General features: G+C 39.9%; 1 protein-coding gene across 2 annotated transcripts in view; it reads left to right on the top strand.

The window, feature by feature from the left end:
* Positions 1–19,281, top strand: part of GUCA1C (guanylate cyclase activator 1C) — a 40,415-nt gene that overhangs the window by 17,031 nt on the left and 4,103 nt on the right. For both annotated transcript variants that reach the window (XM_069022556.1, XM_069022564.1), the window contains exons 2-3: positions 14,605–14,754; positions 17,871–17,958. In XM_069022556.1, the coding sequence (XP_068878657.1) occupies positions 14,605–14,754; positions 17,871–17,958 (238 nt within the window). The remainder of the gene's footprint in view (positions 1–14,604; positions 14,755–17,870; positions 17,959–19,281) is intronic.

Here is a 19,281-nt window from a genome sequence, read left to right as displayed (position 1 = left end):
TGACTGAGGGTATCACACTGTGGGCTCTGAAATGGCAACTATTATTGTACAAAAAAGGGGCCTGTGACATTATGCAGAACATTTAGGCACTCTGCTGTATTAAACAGATGAGAATCTTTCATCTCCAAGCCACAGAAATTAATGGATGCAAGTGCATAATGCACAAATTCAGAAATAATCTGGTAATTTTTGATTGCATTCAGTTCCTTCAGTACTTTAACAGCTTCTGAGGTATGAAGATCAAAATTTTGTTTCCTTTTCTACTGCATTTGTTTCTGGATTTTGCTTTCTAATAAAGGGGTCATTATCCCAGTGAGTGGCAGAGTATACAAAACTTCTTGATGGAAATTATTTCCTTTCTCTTAAAAGTACCCTTCATATAGAAGTGCTGTTATAATTAGATGGTTGGCAAACTTGAACCTTCTCCCATGCTTCCCCCAGCTGACTTTTAATAGATATATGACCTGATTTTTTCCTGCTCTAACCATGGTTTAATAGTGGACTTTTACAGTTTAAAATTGTTATGACTTCTATTGCTGAAGCTTTTAAAAACCATATAGTTTAGGGACTACTTTACAGTTGATCTAAATCTAGAGAAACTCATTATGGAAAACTTGAGTCATCTAATACGGTCTTCTAAGCATAAAATATATTTTTCACATGTAGGCTTCCGTTTTCTCAAAATAGGAATCTGCTCAGAAAGCTCTGCTAAAGAGTTAGTCCTGTGAGTAATCTACAATTCCAATTATAGCAGCCTAATGCCTCGAGTTAATCTGAGGACATCCACGGTTGCAGGTATATAACCAGATGATAAAACACTCTTGAAAGGTGAAATATACTTTCCCCTCTGTGTTTCATGTGTGCCCAGTTTAAAACCTCTAGCATGTAAGGTGTGGAATCTAACCTCATAGGCTGCAAGTGGGACTGTGGTGAGGGGATGTAATTACAGTTGTGAATTGCATTTCACCTTCTCATTGGCTTTGCTGCTTCCAGCTGAAGCCTGTTACGAACACCCTGCTCCCTCTTAGGATTTCCAGTAAAAACCCCAAATTTCTAGTAAACTGAAAATAGTTAAAAAGGAATAATAGCAGCGTGGTAAGGTTTTTTTGACAATTTGTGATAGATTGAAAGCCCAGTTCAAAACTCATTTCACCCAAGTCATCCATATAAATACCAACAGGAATTCAGTTGCAAGCCAAACCTTATCATTCCCTGCCTTTCTTTAAGTTGGACATAATAAAGAAGTTCAGCTCCCCCCTCATGGAAGTCACTATGGCCAGTGGACTTAGGACAGGGAAGGGGACATCTTCACAGAGCAATTTAATGCCATGTGGAGATTGAGGTCTCCTCTGGTCTCGGCAGCAGGCAGAACACTTCATGCCAAAGAGGCAATGGTGCTGTGGCTGTTTGGCTTCTTGGGCTCAGTTATCTGACATGCTAATGTGTGTATGGATACAGCTATAAGGTAAGGTACACCTGTATAGTAACAGGTACACCTGTAAGGTACGGGTACACCTGTAAGGTACAGATACACCTGTAAGGTAAGTTACACCTGTGAGGTACAGGTACACCTATCAGCACTGTACAGGTGTGACTCCAGCTCAACAGAGTGCACCTGTTCAATGTACAAAGGCCATTTCCAGGCAGGGCCTGTTTCTGTGAGAGGTTAGTGACCAAGGCTGCGTCTGAAAAGCTTTCTTCTCAGGAGCATACTAAATAAGCACTAACTCTTTCTAGTGTGTCTCTTGTGCAGACTACCAGTGGTTTCATAATTAAATGACCTTATACACTAAGAACAGAGTCATCTTCTAATTTTTTTAAAATTCCTTAAAAACAGGGGCTATAATGTGAAGATTTTCAGCCCTTCCTTGCCCGCCGTGGGATGCTTTGCTAATAATTAAACAAACAAACAAGCAAACAAATAAATATGCTAGTGAAGTTTGAAAGCTGTTCTTCATCATTCTTAACAGCATTGAAAAATAAAGATGCTGAATGTTTGGAACTGTAATTGCAAAGTTCCCTTTTCTTGAGATTATCACAAGGAGTGCAGAAGGTAGCATTTCAGGAAACGTTTTATTGATGACTCATACATTAACACTTGTAAGCATTACTTATATAATGACATTGGCAGGATAATAAGTGGAAGGTTTATCTTTTGTCACAGCTTCCCAATGAAAACTTCCAAAAATAATGTGTTTATTAAAATATAAGTGCAACCAAGTTAATTTTTTAAGTATTCCCTTTCTTAGACTTGAAGAGTCCCCTCTTAGGGAAAAATTATCTCAGTCTTCTTTGCCCTTAAGCTATTTGTAATACAAAAATTATAAATCTGCAAGCATATACAAATACATTTAATTCTTCCTACTTTTTTTCCTCCCCCTGCATCTCAGTCCACACATAACTGGTAGTCCTAGTTCATGCATCCTAATGATGAATTTTAGAGAGGAAATAGTTATGTTCACCTAAAATATCTCAGTAGTTGCCAAGTATACTGATGTATATTTGGTTTTCAGGGAGACTATGTATCATACTTCAGTGCTGTTATATCTGTCAAAACGAGGTTTCACAGATGTTAAAGGAAAAAACATATCTAGAAATATAGAAATAGAAAAATTATGTCTGGTGTATCCATAATACATTGGAAGTGTTATTTGCTCTGGGCAAAAATAAGGAAAAATTCTACAGTTATCACTGCTACTATTTAATACTTATTCTAAAATATTTTCTTTCTTTAAATCAGAAACCCAGATCACTGTCATTCATTTCCTGCTAGTTTGCAGATAGCTTTTAACACCACTAAAAATGAAAATCAAACACATTGATTGATTGATTGGGTTCTTATGACCTCTGCAGGACAAAATTTGCATATCCATTTGCATACGTGAAGCAATGTACTGAGAATGGGATGCTGCTGTTGTAGTTCTCTTACTGCTTCTTTTGGCATTAATTGAAACTAGCTACAGGAATAAGTGTCTGTTGCTTTGTAAGAAAATTGGATTTTAAAAGGTAGGATTACTGTGAAGAGTAAAGAAGATTAATAGGTATGTGGCACTGAAGGAAAATTACACAAATTCAAGGATTTTCTGTTAAAATTTATAAAACATTGGACAGACCACGTCAGAGAACACTATTTCCTACTACACTTATTATGCAGAGATAAAGTTGGTAGATGCACAAAGACGGACACTCCGCAGCAGTTTTAGAAATCTTTAGATAAGGAGCCACCAGCTGATGTCAATCTTTAATCATTTTTCTACTTTGTATTTTTCATTTAAAATGTAAAGTAGTTCTTTGATAGAGTTCATCTGACATCATTATGCAGATTAGAATGATAAAAAAAAGATTTTAAAATGAATCCATTTAAAATATAAAGAAGGAAGTTTTAAAAGGATGTTTGATGTAGAACAGATAATAAGAAATGCAAAAATATGTTACTTCAATAGAACTTTGTTGCGTGTAGGGATGACTACATAGCAATGTAAACTAAATCTCAAGTTAAATCTTTTTTTTTCTTTTTCCCATTTCTTTTTTTCCTGAAGAGTAACTGATTCCCTTCAATTCTTATACTTTGAACAAAGCTGATAAGTGTTGGGAGGAAGACCACCTTTTTTTCCCATCCTAGCTCCTTCCCCACTGTGTTTCTGTGTCTTTGTAATTCAAATTTTCATATAGACTTTTCAGCATCTGATTTTGTGTTCTGGATATAAATAGATGTTACCTTCTTTTGGTTATATGGACATGAATGTGATTAGCCAAGTACAACATCTTTGGTATTATAGTAAAAGCAAATGAGACTCATTTGGCCATGAAGTTCTCTATTAAAGCAGTGGTTGCACCTTATATTCCATGAAAAGCATACAAATGTCCACAGAAAGATGCCATATTTTTCAGAGATCTTTTGCTGATTATTGTAATTTAGTCTTCATTTGACTTTCAGTTGGTTTTTTCCTTCTACTTTTTCCACCTTAAGAATTGTGAGAGAGAGAGGAATATTATTTTCATCTCTATGAAGCAACTAGTCTTGAGATTCTAGTGAAGATATTATTTTGTTAAAGACAGCAGGGCCCAACTGAGCAATTGTTACCTAGCACGATGTGTTAGCTGCCTTCCACATGATCACAGAGGATATGAAGAGCTCCTAAAGGATGAAAATAAATGGGTGCTAGAGAGCAATGCTTCAAAAACTACCTGGAACCTAAATCTCAATTATTTCCATTTCTTGTGGGATTAACTGTAATGGCCCAGGACATCTTTGCTGAGTCCCCTTTCCTGCAAAATATAATCTTCAGTTGGCCTTCCTTTCCCAGACTGTCTTGCTCTGTTGACAGTCTTGGGAATAGCAGCTGTAGCAGCTCCTTAGGCTGCCTAAGGAGTCGCTTAGCCCGTTTGCTGCATCCGTACATGTTTGCAAGCTTTACCAAAGCTGACACAATACAATTGGATTAAATAGTTAATAGATAGTAAGGATGATAATCAGAGAAACATTTTCCCAAACTTTCCTGAACTACTCCTCTTTTGTGTCATAAGTCTCCGAATAGTTGTGCAAACATAAGTTCAGCAACACACATAACTTTAGGGATGTCTTCAGCCTGAAACGACTCCTTGGACACTTTTCTTAGCCTATTCTAACCAACCAGCTTAGCTAAGGCAACAAGGTTGCAGCAGAAACATCTGCATTACACTGTGGGGCCAAGAACCATATAAACTGATATTGTATTGAGGCAGGATATTTTACGTTATCCCTTTTCCATGGTTCTTGTATTGGCTTAGCACATGTAGCTAGCACTTCTACTTTGCCCGGAGAAGTCTAACGCTTGCTTTTTTCTGATTTTGAAGGCTTTGTTACTCTCATAAATGTCTCCACAACAAGAAAAGCTGAGAAAACTTATTTTATTTTTATGACAGTCATTGCCATCACATTGTAGTCAGAAATAAAAGCCTGTATGTCAAAAAACTAATCAGCTTCTAAAACAAGGGCTAGAAGAAAATAAGGCTCTAGATATGTCTTAGACAGCAAGTATTCTTCTGTCAGAAGAGAAAAAATCTACAGCTCTTACTTCCTGATATATTTGGACAATAATAACATATAAAAATCCTGTTCCCATTAGTTTCAGATACAATCCAACAAAAGCAACAAAGCCAAATCATTTGCTTCTCCTTAATTTGGAGTAATGTTGCATAAAATTATCTCAAATGTAAAGTAACTACCCTGATTACTGTAAATAAGGAGGTTAAATTATGCTTTGCTGTGTTCAAGGCAGTGTAGTTACCTAATTTTTCTCAGTACGCATAAGTGCCTTTGAAAGGTGCAGTGCCCTGATAAAAAATTCCATGTTCTATGAATATTTCACCTGTTTGCAAATACTACTCTATTTATTTACAGACTATACTAAAGAATGCCTTTTTTCTCATTCTAAACTACCTCCCAAATTTTTACATTCAATTGTATATATTGGTTCCAAAAAAAAGGATTCTGTAATATTATAAGTACTTCCCACAGTTATTGGTGCAATTTCATAATCTTAGTTTTGTTTTCTAGTGGTTTGCACAGGACACACTGCTGTGATATTACAAACTTATGCTATAATAATGGGTCATTACCAACTAAAAGCCTACATCATCATTAAAATCATCACTTGCTTAATGCAAGTACAGTTGAATTCTTGACTGTAGGATTTAACATTATGAGTTCTGAGTTATGATCTAAAAGTTTTAGACCAAAGGTAATTCTCCAGTAGTGACCCACACCCAGCAGCAGTCGCTCCTGTGCAGAGGAGGAAGTGTAAGACCAATTCAGTATGCCCAGTTAATGATGATGGGGAACCAGGGGAACCAGCAGGGGAGCCAGAGCCTGAAATCATCACTGAGTCCCTGTTGTACGACAGTCTCCACAACCTGCAAAAAGACATTGTGCAAAGGGGGCATGAGCCTTATACAACCTGGCTGCTTCGGGTTTGGGACCTTATGGGCACAAGTGTGCAACTGGATAGTGGTGAGGCAAGGTATTTGGGGTTCCTGACCCAGGATGCGGGTATTGATCAGGTGTTTATGAGGGAGCCAGGCCCCCTTTCTCTCTGGGAGGGGCTTTTAACAGATGTAAGAGAGACGTTTGTTCACAAACACAGAATGCAGGATCACCATCATAGAATGCCCTGGAAGACCATTGAAGAAAGGATCCAACAGCTAAGAGAGGTGGCAGTATTAGAGGTATTCTTTGGGAGGGACAGACAGCATGATAATGACCGCAACAAGGTCAGGTGCACGGGGCAGATGTCATGGAACCTGGCAAAGCTAGGGCCATCCCAGTACACCACCTTCATTGCCATGATTAATGCTGAGGACAACTGCAAGACAGTGGGTTCCGTCACCAACAGGCTCGGGTATTACGAGAGTATGGTCAATGGCCCAATGCAGGCCTATGTCTCTGCTGTGGTTAAGGACCTCAAGGAGGAGTTTAAAGAGGAGATTAGGGAGGTGAGGGAGGAGGCGAGGAAGATCAGCATGGCACCACTGCAAGTCACAGGCCCCAACGTCAGAGCCTGATATCCCCCAGCTTGGGAGAGGGGGTACACCCCATGAGCTGACCTGTGGTTCTTTCTGTGGGACCATGGGGAAGACATGAGAAGGTGGGATGGGAAACCCACTTCTGTCCTGGCAGCACAGGTGCACAAAGTCAAGGAGGAAAACACTAACCGAGGGAGTTCTGCCAAAGTGAAGGTAGCCTCAGCCTCCCATGACTGAGCTGCCAGGTATTACAGAAGGGAAGATGATATGTCAGATCCCCTAGAAGGAACCTCTAGTATGTATGCCCAGGGAGGAAATGATAACCCGGGCTAGAGGGGCCCTGCCTCTAGCCAGGTAGAGGCATGGGAAAATCACGTCTTTTGGACAGTGTGGATCTGATGGCCTGGCACATCAGAGCCACAAAAATATGAAGCCTTGGTAGATACTGGTGCGCAGTATACCCTAATGCCATCAGGACGTGGGGGCAGAACCTGTATCCATCGCTGGGGTGACAACGGGGGTCCCAGCAGTTGACCCTGTTGGAAGCTGAGGTGAGCCTGACTGGGAAGGAGTGGCAGAAACATCTGATTGTGACTGGTCCAGAGGCCCCGTGTATTCTGGGCATAGACTTCCTCTGGAGCAGCTATTTCAAAGACCCAAAAGGACTCAGGTGGGCTTTTGGAATAGCTGCTGTGGAGGCAGAGGGCATTAGGCAATTGAACACCCTGCCTGGACTGTCTGAGAATCCTTCTGCAGTTGGGCTCCTGAAAGTGGAAGAGCAACAAGTGCCAATTGCCACCTCGACAGTGCACCGCCAGCAGTATCGGACAAATCGAGATGCTGTGATCCCCATCCACAAGATGATTCGTGAGCTGGAGAGCCAAGGGGTGGTCAGCAAGGCCCACTCACCCTTCAACAGCCCCATCTGGCCTGTGCGTAAGTCTGAAGGGGAATGGAGATTGACTGTGGACTATCGTGGCTTGAATGAAGTGACTCCACCACTGAGCGCTGCTGTGCCGGACATGTTGGAGCTCCAGTATGAGCTGGAGTCCAAAGCAGCAAAGTGGTATGCCACTATTGACATTGCCAATGCATTTTTCTCCATTCCTTTGGCAGCAGAGTGCAGGCCTCAGTTTGCTTTCACCTGGAGGGGTGTGCAGTACACCTGGAACCGACTGCCCCAGGGGTGGAAGCACAGTCACATTTGTCATGGACTGATCCAGACAGCACTGGAAAAGGGTGAGGCTCTGGAACATCTGCAGTACATTGATGACATCATTGTGTGGAGGAACACAGTAACGGAAGTATTTGAGAAAGGAGAGAAGATCATCCAAATTCTCCTGGAAGCCAGCTTCGCCATCAAGAAGAGCAAAATCAAGGGGCCTGCCTGAGACATCCAGTTCCAGGGGGTAAAGTGGCAAGACAGATGGCATCAGATTCCCACCAAGATCATCAGTAAGATCACCATAATGTCCCCACCAACCAGCAAAAAGGAAACACAAGCTTTCCTAGGCACAATAGGTTTCTGGAGAATGCACATTCCCAAGTACAGCCAGATCGTGAACCCTCTCTACCTGGTCACTGGCAAGAACGATTTCCACTGGGGTCCTGAACAGCAACAAGCCTTCACCCAGATCATGCAGGAGATGGCTCATGTGGTAGCCCTTGGCCCAGTCAGGACGGGACTGGAGGTGAAGAATGTGCTCTACTCTGCAGCCAGGAACAAGGGGCTGTCCTGGAGCCTTTGGCAGAAGGTACCTGGTGAGACTCGGGGTTGACCTCTGGGATTCTGGAGCCGAAGCTACAGAGGGTCTGAAGCCAACACTGTTGTGATAGTACAAACTTATGCTACAACAATGCATCATTACCAACTAAAAGCCTACATTAACATTAAAATCATCACTTGCTTAATGCAAGTACAGTTGAATTCTTGACTGTAGGATTTAATGTTATGAGTTCTGAGTTATGATCTAAAAGTTTTAGACCACATGAGGGGGACATGTCTGAGCTCGCGCCACAGCGCCCCCTGCAGGCATGGGGAACCATCGCACCCGCCCTGCCCGGCCGGGAGCCACCAGCGCCCCTGCCGGCTGTGAGCGGAACTGCACCGAAGGGGAAAGGGCCCGACAGCCGAGAGAGGCTGGCACTGGGTTCCTGGTTCTGTTTGTGGTTGCTGCCGGCGGTGCTGTTGTTTGTTTGTCTTGTTATACATATATGTACTAGTAAAGAACTCTTATTCCTTTTCCCATATATCTGCCTGAAAGCCTCGTAATTTTGAAGTTATAATAATTCAGATGGAAGCGGGTCATATTTTTTCCTGCCTTCCTTGACAGACACCTGTCTTTCAAACCAAGCCAACTTTTCCTGGAGGTTTGTCCTGCTACGGTTTTGGATTTGTCAAACAAGATAATTTTGCTAGAACTATCAGCAAGGAATTTGCTGGAAAATGTGTTATGTTGTCATGGCTGTGTTTTTAGTATTTTTCCTTCTTGCCTACTGCTTTAAGTTGAGAAAGATGATACTAAAAGCACAGGCAAAGGCTCAAAATTAGAAGTGCAGAAAGGTAAACCCCAGCATCCAGGAGAGAATGGCAGAGCGCAGAAGGCTAGCTCTTTTCAGTACAGCCTTCCTGGGTAGAGGGGCCAGCCTGATGCCTTGGTGACCTCCCTGTCTTCTGCAGTAATCTTGAAAGAAAATTGTCAATGATGGCAGGGAGTTAGGGGGTAGTTGTCAACTTTAAAGAAATAAAATTGTTCATCATCTTAATATTTTGGATTTCACCAGGTTTTACCAGGGTAGCCTACAAGTCTGAGAGCCGGGACACCTGGCTGGCTCTGCATTTCCAGCTCCTCCAACACAAAGGTCCTGGTAATTTCTAAGTCCCCAAACCTCGCAGATCCTCTTCATCTGGGCAAAGCAGAACCTTGTGTAACAATCTGGTCAATACAGCCTCATCTCTTTATGTAACAGTGAGAACGCAATGATTACAAAACCCCTTAACAATCTGCAGCTCCTAATTCCCTGCTTTGTTCTTCATCCTTACTTAATAATCTTTGCTTGCTGAGGTCTCCCCTGCCCCATGACAAATGCCAGCTCTGTTTACTTATGAAACTTGTGAGTCGGGCTGTAGCCTGCAGGGTATCTGGAGCTCCGTCCAAGCCCAAACTCTAATATTGGATCCTAGGGATGTATCAAAATAACAGAGTTACAAGTAGCTCTTTATTTCTTCAATAATGCATATGCAACCTTTGAGGAACAGCTGAAAGTACTCAGAAGCAAAAACAAACCAAGGATGGTTGGACTTGATGATCTTTGAGGCCTTTTCCAACCTACATGATTCTATTATTCTCTGATTCCATGAAATGGGGGAAGATTAAATGGAGTGAATTGAATCCTCCTTTAGGTTTCTGAGGGCAGATAAAGCAGTGCTATATTTGAAATCAAGGCCAGAGAGAAAGAAGCACACAGGATTAGATATAAATTTCACAGTTATTCTGAGCTGTTCGACCCATGCCTCCTCCCTCTGCCTTAAGAGGTTTAAGGACTATTCTGAAAGACAGGCAGTTGGGAAGGGAGGTGGCTTAATGACCTAAGCCCTAGGTTTGAAATACCAGGACCATCTATGTTTGCACACATTAATCCCGACAAACAATTTGAGCTATTCCTCTGCTGTCAGATAGAGTTTAGAGATTTTTCAAGAGCAAATTTTGGAAACAAGACACTGTTTATTGTGTATAGACTCTTGGTAGAGCCCACAGTGGTCCAAGTAAGACGATGAGTTCACTCACCATAGGGTTTTTCAGGGACAGAAACTGTCCCTTTCTACATGCATGGCCACAGCGTGTGGTGGGAGATGGCTCACTATCCCTGTAGCATTGTCAGTGCCAGGAAATCACTCTCAGGGAAGAGCCAGGCATCCAAAACACCCAGTTCAGATCACTCTGGCACAACCTTGGATAACCGTGCTGTTTCAGATCAGGTGTGTATTCATAGCTGATAAGTCGCTTTTTAAAAATCTCTGTATTTTGAAGTCCTAAGAGGTTTTTAAGGATCTGTGAAGATTAGCAGTGCTGTTCTGGGAGCCAAAGGGTAATGCCCTCCTACAGCTCCAGGGCTGGGGTATTAATGGCCGTTGTATAATGTGGCAATCCCTCACTGCCCAGCTTTGCCCCAGGGGACACACATCTCTGTCCTCACCAAATAATGGTGAGCAGCCTGCAGCAAAGGCACGTAGACTGACAGCCTGAAGCAAAAACCTCTCAGAAAAAGACAAAAATAAATTCCTCTTTCCTCAGGAGATCCAGTAGCTAATGAAAAACTGAAATGGGCTCTGGGCCCTAGGCAGTCACGGCTAGTAGTGCCCTGAGGACCAATTTCATACCATCATCAAGCTCTCCTTCCAATTTTGGAGCCTCCTTTTTAATTTGTTGTGTGAATCAATCTGTTGGAAGTGACTTAAAAAAATCACTCATCAGCAAAAGCAAAAACAAGTTACAAAAGCACAACATCAAAGGGCACAAATAGATGCATGCCCCTAATGTGTCCTTAGGCTTCTAGTTCATTCAGTCAAGCTGTTAAAAGAATAAAAATACATTTTAAAAAAATACTTTTTTATTAAGCCTACTATCTATAAAAGTACAGATGAGTATGGGGCATGTAAAAGAAATTTTGAATCCATTTTTTTGGTCTCTCTCCAGCCCACTCCTCAGAACTACATTGGGAGAATTCTGTCCCTCTGTTTCACACCATATCCAGAGGGGTACCCTGTGAACTGACTCCATGCGCCTCTGTTCACTTGGGCAGGGGAGAGTGCAGGACTTCACCATCCCTACAGGTGCCCATGGCAATGTGCTGCAGACAAAAAAGGCAGAGCCAGCACCATACAGACATGGAAAAGAAACCTTCACACAGAACATCACCCAAATTTGTCCTGTATCCTAAGCCAATGAATAAGCAGGTTTCATTAGCATTAATTCCATTTAATAAAAATATTACAGATTTGCCTTTTGACAAGTACAGAGTAAAACATCAAAAATAAATAATTTATATCTTCCACCACTGGCGATCAGTTCTGCTTATTATGTTGTTGGGCATTTTTTAAAAATTTATTTTATTATTCTTCTGGTAGCCCTTTGTTTGTGAATTAATGACTTCCTAACAGGCAACAGATAGGTTACTGTGCATGCTGCAGAGAGGTGTTTTACAGAGCCCAGAGACACATAAGGACCTACCTAGATACTTGTATTGAGAATGATTATAGAGCAGCAGATGGGTAAATCAGCACAGCAGTATTCTTTTAATAACATCATAACACATTTATTGCATTATTTGTTGTACTCACAGAACCACAGGATGATCTTAACAGGTTACTGTTATGATGTTTTTCATTGTTTAATGTAGTGTTTTGAGATGCTACTATAAAAAGTGCAGTATTTCTATTTATCTCAGAAAATTCTGTGTATGTGCAACAAGATCCCTGTAGCATTCTGCATTCCATAAATGTTTTCTTTTTTACCTACAATGTATGTTTTTTGGTGTAGAAAGGAAAACAGTACAGTTCTCATCAATGCTTTTATGAAATGCTTCTGGTTCCACATCAAGTAGATAAACATGTCTACCTTCTCAGTATTTCTGTTCCTGAGAAATAGAAACTGGCTGCTGGCTACCCTTCACCAGTAGTTTTTGCATGACTGCAGAAAGTGGCAAGGGCTTTCCTGACAATCACTATTTCTCCCAGGTGTTTTTCAGAGCTGCATGTTTTTTTTGGCCCTGGCCTTTGGTCCTTTCCTGTTTGGGATAGGCCATATAATCCACCAGATCAGAATTACATACCCAAACACATTAGGCTGGTTATTACATTGTCCAAACTTCTGATGTTTTGTCAGAGCAACCATAGTGACACCAAGATGTAGAAAGAAAGCAAACAAAATAATATTTTTCCAAAATCCCGAGTGAAATGTAAGGGAGAAAAAAGAAAATTAATCTGGCCATGGACATCTGACAATCCTAAAATTAATCTGTAGTTGCAATAAGCAGTATGAAATGCAGTAAAAAAGCAGCAATGTGAAATGCATTTAACTACATTCTTAATAGAGTTATCAAATCAGATGATGGAAATGTAATCAGCAAAATACATTTTGCCCTCCAGTAAAATACTTTATGAGATCCTTCTTGAAATAATACTTGCAAAATGGAAATTTATGCCAGTGTGCCAAAACGAAGATTATGTTTGTGGTGCATGATATGTCATTTTTGGTTAAGTATCTGCTTTTAATACTGGGCCTAATTTTGTTTGAAAATTATATGTAGTTACTGTCAAATTTCACTTAAACAGTGGTTGAATGGTGTCTTTGCTGCATTTGCTTGTGATTGCAATTTGAGTAAAACAAGCAACCACCGGAAAACCTGCAGAGGGTCTGTGAAGCAATGATCAGTCTGCACAAGTTATGCACACACCATTTCTGGATGAATGCTGAACCCAGTGTGTTTGAATACATTGGATTTATCTCTTAGGTGCCACTCTGCTGATCAGCCTTGCACAGAAATCAAAACAAGCACTACAAGGGGCTCCCAGGAGCTCTGACCCAGATCAGCATCATGAGGGCACAATCGTGAGGAATATAAAAAGAGAATGAAGAAAAGAAAAACAAGAGGACAGACCCCTATTTAAAATTATATATTCAGTCTTTGAGAACCCACATTCACAAACTGCCGTGATTGAATCTAGGCAGGTAGATGTGTGGGGATGGTTTTAGGCATTTTGGGTTTTTTTCAATGGAAGGTTGGTCAGCAGAGCTCTCAAATTCAGTATATTCTAGCCCTTATAAATTCATGTTTGTCATCATTCTTTGCATGCTCATGTCTGGTTCCTTACAAAAATATACTGGTAGTGCCTGGATGTCTTCAAAAGACATGTAAGGTGTGGCACTTAGGGACACAGTTTAGTTAAGTGTTGGACCGGATGACCTTAAGGGTCTTTTCCAGCCTAAATGATTTCAGGATTCTGATTTTGGCAATGGTCGAACCGCATCCTGACAGGTCTTCTTTTCCTTAAGTACAATATTGAGGACTGATTAATGCCTGCTGATTGTAAACCTCAACTGGCAAGATGTGTGTTGATATATGACAATAAAACTAACATGCTAAACCTACTGGATACTCATCCAACCTTCTCTTTTCAGTCAAAGGCCACCTGAAACTGACAACAGTCTTTCCAAGGTTTTCCAAGCAATTGGATTCTAACCAACGTAAAGATCACAAGACTAAATTTACCAGCTGTTAATTCTTTTTGTGTGCACATGAGAAACAGTTGGAGCAAGTATGCTCCAAATTCAGCAACTACTTCTTCCATCCTAAGCACATTTTTACAGAAACAGAAGAATCTGACTATGGAGGTCTGTCCTTGACAGGCTTCTGTCAGTAGCTTGAGTGGAGGAGTCAGAAAATAATGAATTAAATAAATCCAAAATGCTCTCTCCCTATGAATATCCTCAATCCTCAATATTTAGAGACTAGTTTATGATTTGAAGGCTTTATATCCCATGCAAAATGTTCATCAGAGAGACTTGACATTTATTTGGATAAACCACAGTACTTAGGGTTCATGCCAGAGTATTGGTTACAATTTTAAAATGCTTACTACATGATGTCTCATATGGACCAGCTCTGTGGCACTGGAAATCATTCATAGTTCTGCAGTATAGATGTAAACAACTCCACTGTAGATATCTCATTAGTACCAAATTAGGTATCTCAGACTCCTCTTTTTCACGTGGCAATCTGCCACAAAACGTTTCTTTTCCTCTTAAGAACTGTCAATAACAATTGCTCAGAACAGATTTGCCCTTCACCTCCACTACCTCCAGATTTCAGGGGAGAACAAAACTGTTTTTCCTAACACCTCTTCCTAAAGTTCTTCCAGTTGAGTGCATCCTTTTATCCTTTTTTTAATACCACAGGAGATTTCTTTGCTAAGGTGCTTCATAAATCAATGTGTATTGTAGGGAATTTGATGACCTGTTTCTGTGCAATTGCCAGAAAGAACAGAAAACCAATGTTGTTAAATAGGTGGGTTTTTTTCTCTCCCTCTCTCTCTCTTAGGATGGATTTATAGACTTCTTGGAGTTCATAGCTGCAATAAATTTGGTTATACGAGGGAAAATTGACCAAAAATTGAAATGGTATTTCAAGCTGTATGATGCTGATGGAAACGGATGCATTGACAAAAAGGAACTATTAAGCATATTCAGGGTAAGCAAGTTATGACCAATATCAAGAGCATTTGATATAGTGCATTGCTCCTGAAACAGTGGTTTATCATGTGCTGTAAATGGATTGTCTGTACTTTATCTGTTGTTTTACCGTTGTAAAACCAGAATTAACAGTGGCTAGTAGTGACAGTCCTGACACTAGTTTCTTCCTTATTGAACACATCTAAGTAGTATTTTACTTTAAACCATGGTTCTACAGATAAAATACTTTACCGAAAGTGAAATACTGTAGAAACAGTAGAGACATTTCTGTGATAAACTATACTATGAGGCAGGGTAGAACTGTAGCAGCATGATGAATAAAACAGATGGTTACAAGTATATGTGCCAGTCTATTGTGGAAAACTGGCTTCTCAAACTGAACTTGCAGCAAGAAAAATGTAGATGTCATCAAAATATTATGATATTTTAACTTTTTGGAAGGCTTTTAGATTTGTTTACTACAAATACCATGACCCCTGTTTTAAAATGAAATCATGAAAATATAATTTTACTATTAAATCATGCAGTGACATTTGGATAAAAATACTTTCAAAATTTTGCAGAAAATGGGTCCCCTTCAAACCCATAAAACCAAAGAAGTGCAATTCTTTCTTTAAAACTATCTTCATAATTTTCAGCTTTCTGTAATGAAATAATGTGCTCTTTGTTAGCTGCTTTCATGCAAGAGGTATGTTAGGGCTCCTTACAAACATACATGACCCAATACTGCTCCCTAAATGTACAGGACTCACTACAGATCAAAGTTTTGCTGCAGGGAGCATCAGACCTAAATAGAGCTCTAATGATAAACATATAACAAATAAGGAATGTACTTTTCCTGGATTCTGCATTACTGCTGGTGCCAAGCCAGTCACAGTCAGAGACTTTAAATAGCTGCTGCCAAAACTAAAAGGAACTGGAGCTACCAGGTCAAACAAATAAAGCTATTACCTAAAGAGCAGCTTTCTACAGGTAGAAGGAGAGGTTGAATCTTCCAGATTTCTCCTTTGAGACTAATGAAATCTTTCTTTCACAGATATTCTTCATTAATTTTCACCCAGAGCCAATGAGTCAACAACATTTTGTTTGGGGCTTTATCCAAAATGAGAATTAAAATTAAAATCCTTTCAATGTAAAGAACATTTATTTTTCAACTTACCTGGTTTTAAAACCAGTTTAAAACTCTGTGTGTTTTCATCTCTTTTGGAGCATAAGAACTTTAACTTAAACCTGCTTAAGTCATTGACCTAGACTAGATTAAAAATGGTGGGCTCTAAAAGAGAACAAATGGGCTTGTAGCCATTAGGGGGTGCCCAGCTTATAATAAGCATCAGTAAACAAGGGCTTGTCCAAAAAGATGTGTCATATCTGAGACGTTAATTTAGAAACACAGAAGTCCTATTAAAATTAAATCTGTCTCTACAGCTATGCGAACTATGGACCAGCATATCACTATCAATCATCAAAACTCCTTCCAGACAACTATACACCCTTTCAGTGCCCAGTACTATTTAAGGGGATTCTGTGGTAGTCAGTGACTCAAATACTTCAGTGTTGCTTTACTCTTAGCACTGCAAAAAATTTAACTGTGGAAGGGCTACAACTTTCTACTGAAGACTGCAGGACGGTCAGACATATAAAACACCAAAAGTACCTAAAGTACAAATTAGTAATAGAAAAAAGTTTATGTAACTATTTTTATAAAATTCTTGCTGCTTTTTGAAACAGATAAGAATTCTGGGCATTGGCGGGGGGGACATTTTTATGGTCTTATTTGGTGTATTAAGGTTACTTTTATGAAAAGCTGAAAAGCAAAATAAAGACAGTGATGATCAAGAATTTCACATCAGTGCTGAATAGGTATAACTTACATTATTTTAAAATATAATGAGGTCTAATATAATATTAGGGAAGAGACATCAAAAGAAACAAGTTGATGGAAGCTGCGTGGGACGAGGAGCCCGGATCCCTGGCGGGGGGAGCGAGAAAGAGAATCCAAACCAATATGGTTGATAAATGAACTCCGTTTATTAGCAGTCTAAAGGCACTTATATAGTATACCAGCTTGTTAGCTCCTACGTGGCTTAAAGCTTATCGAGACACATTTCTATTTCTACATAATTGGACTTACATTGGCAAGTTTCCATAGTCTTGTTATGATCAAAAGAATTTTGTGCTCATCTCCCTTGGTTCACTCCCGGACAGCACAGCTGCAAGTTCTTTACTCCTTGTTTTTTCGCAGGCTGATTGTTTACGTTCACACAGGGACTTCCACATGGAAAGTGTCTCTCACACACACACACAAGCCTAAAAACTTCCAGCCCTATTGCTTGCACAGTTCTTTTATTGATCCCAATAATTCTATTCCCCAACAACGTGGCACATTCAGTGACTTACCTTACACAACACAGTTCACCTCAAGATAATTCAAGTGAAGAAAAACAAATTCTCTAGTGTGCCCTTCATATAAGGTATTTGCATGTTTATATATACACATATTTTCCCAGTCAATGGGACACAATTTCGCACAAACATACATTTATACCTTTACTCCAAATATTGAGTCCTTTCGCCACCAAAAAAAAAAAAAAAAAGCAGAGGGGATTCTTCTGGTTTTCTTAACTTCTCTGGAGGACAAGTAAACTCTTTCAACTTCCAGGACTGCTGGTCTGACTTTATTTGTAATGACTAAGTTAAACATGTCTTAACGGAGAAATGACTTTGGCTTTCTCTGCATGTGCTTTCAGCTGGGAAAAACAAAACTGCATTTAAATCACACAGACCATAGGGCATTCTCAGAAGGCACAGAACTCTCTAGGGCCAGATAAAATGCTGGTATGGAATCTAAAGTGTATTACAGAGCAGTGATGCCACATGGTTCTTCAGACCTTCAGAGATATGCAAATTAGTCTGTAATCTCCAGGCTGTGTTATGTTAATTAAATTTCCAATCCTCATTACTGAAGATTTACTTGAAATAGCTGTTTATTTAGTGATTTTTTGAAAGGGTTGGTGAACTAAAGAGTTGCATTTCAAGTAGTGCTGCTGCCAATGTATTGTTTTCACAACTTGATGGAAAAAACTCTGAAAGAACTTCCTGTGTTTCCGCTCTCAGGCTATCCAGGCCATTAATGGCTACACCAACATGACTGCTGAAGAGTTCACAAACATGATATTTCAGAAGATAGATGTGAACAATGACGGTAAGGACCTAGGTTTTGTTGGGATTGGCAGGGACTCCTCTGCAAGAAAGGATTTGAAGACACAACTGAAGGACTGACTGGTTCAGATAACTGGAAGTCTGAATCTGTTCTTCTTTGCCCTTATTACTTCAGCTTTACAATGGAGTGTAAATCAACTAACATAGGAATCACATGCAGTAAGGGCTAAAACAGAGGTCTTGCACTGTTCATCCAAAATGCCAATTCTCTGTTTGTACAGCAAAATGAACGCATGATTGGTGGTGGGGGTGTAATATATTTGCGTTGGTATAATCTATTTAAAATAATTTAAAAAAACAAATAAGATGCATGGTTGCATATGCTCTAAAATGTTCTAAAGATTGGTCAGCATATTGGATGTTCCTTGAGGGCTGACTGTCAACACATGCTAAGACACATGCTCCTGCTTTTTCCTCAAGATACTACATTAAGCCAACTGGACTTGCATTTGGAAACTAGAACTTCATTTCACTGCTTCAGAGTTGTTTCCAATTGAAAACTTGTTACACATGAATGTGCCCCCTCATACTTCCAATCATGAAGATCCTCCTTCCACCGGCAACTATGTTTTACACCAATTGCTGTGATCATTGATAAATTAGGAATATTCGGAAAGCAGTGAAGTCAGGTCACAGACAGGAATTTTCAGCAGTTTGGCAGAGGGAGGGGCATTTTTATGGTCTTATTTAGTATATTGAGGTTACTCCTTTAAAAAGTTGTTTGCTATATATAATCAGAATATGAACAGTGGTCTTGTGATGCATGTGGAGGATGCACTAGTGGAGGATGTTTTTGACCCACCTCCTTGGCCCAATCTTTGGGTGAAGACAAATTATGAAAGGAGTCCAAATAACAAAGTCAAAATCTAGCCCAAATTCTATGATTATTCACTGTTTTGGCCATACATTTACTGCAAGTAATAATTGTATCTGAGCTAGACCATCAGCTGAAAAAATAACTTTTGTGTCATTTAGCAAGGGAAAGCCAGAACATGACATATTCAGGATTATCTTCACAGTAGTTTCCTTTCAAACTGTTTCCCATAGTTTCTTAGTTTTTAAATTGCTGGGAAGCAACAGGACTAGCTCAGCCTGAGGAATGGGCCAAGTTTTACCAAGTTTAGCTTCAACTATGCTACCTCCCTGTAGCTTACTAAAGAAAAGTGCAAACAGACAAATAAATTGCAAAGTCCTTCCTTACATTAATATACAATAAATAATCCCATGGGTTGTAAAGAACAATTCTTCAAACAATCTCCTGCTTGTTTTGCAATTTATGTTCATTATCTCACGGAAATCTGAGGCC

Source organism: Aphelocoma coerulescens, chromosome 1 (genome assembly GCF_041296385.1).
Source record: "Aphelocoma coerulescens isolate FSJ_1873_10779 chromosome 1, UR_Acoe_1.0, whole genome shotgun sequence".
NCBI classification, from domain to species: domain Eukaryota; kingdom Metazoa; phylum Chordata; class Aves; order Passeriformes; family Corvidae; genus Aphelocoma; species Aphelocoma coerulescens.
This window is presented reverse-complemented; position numbering and strand designations above follow the sequence as displayed.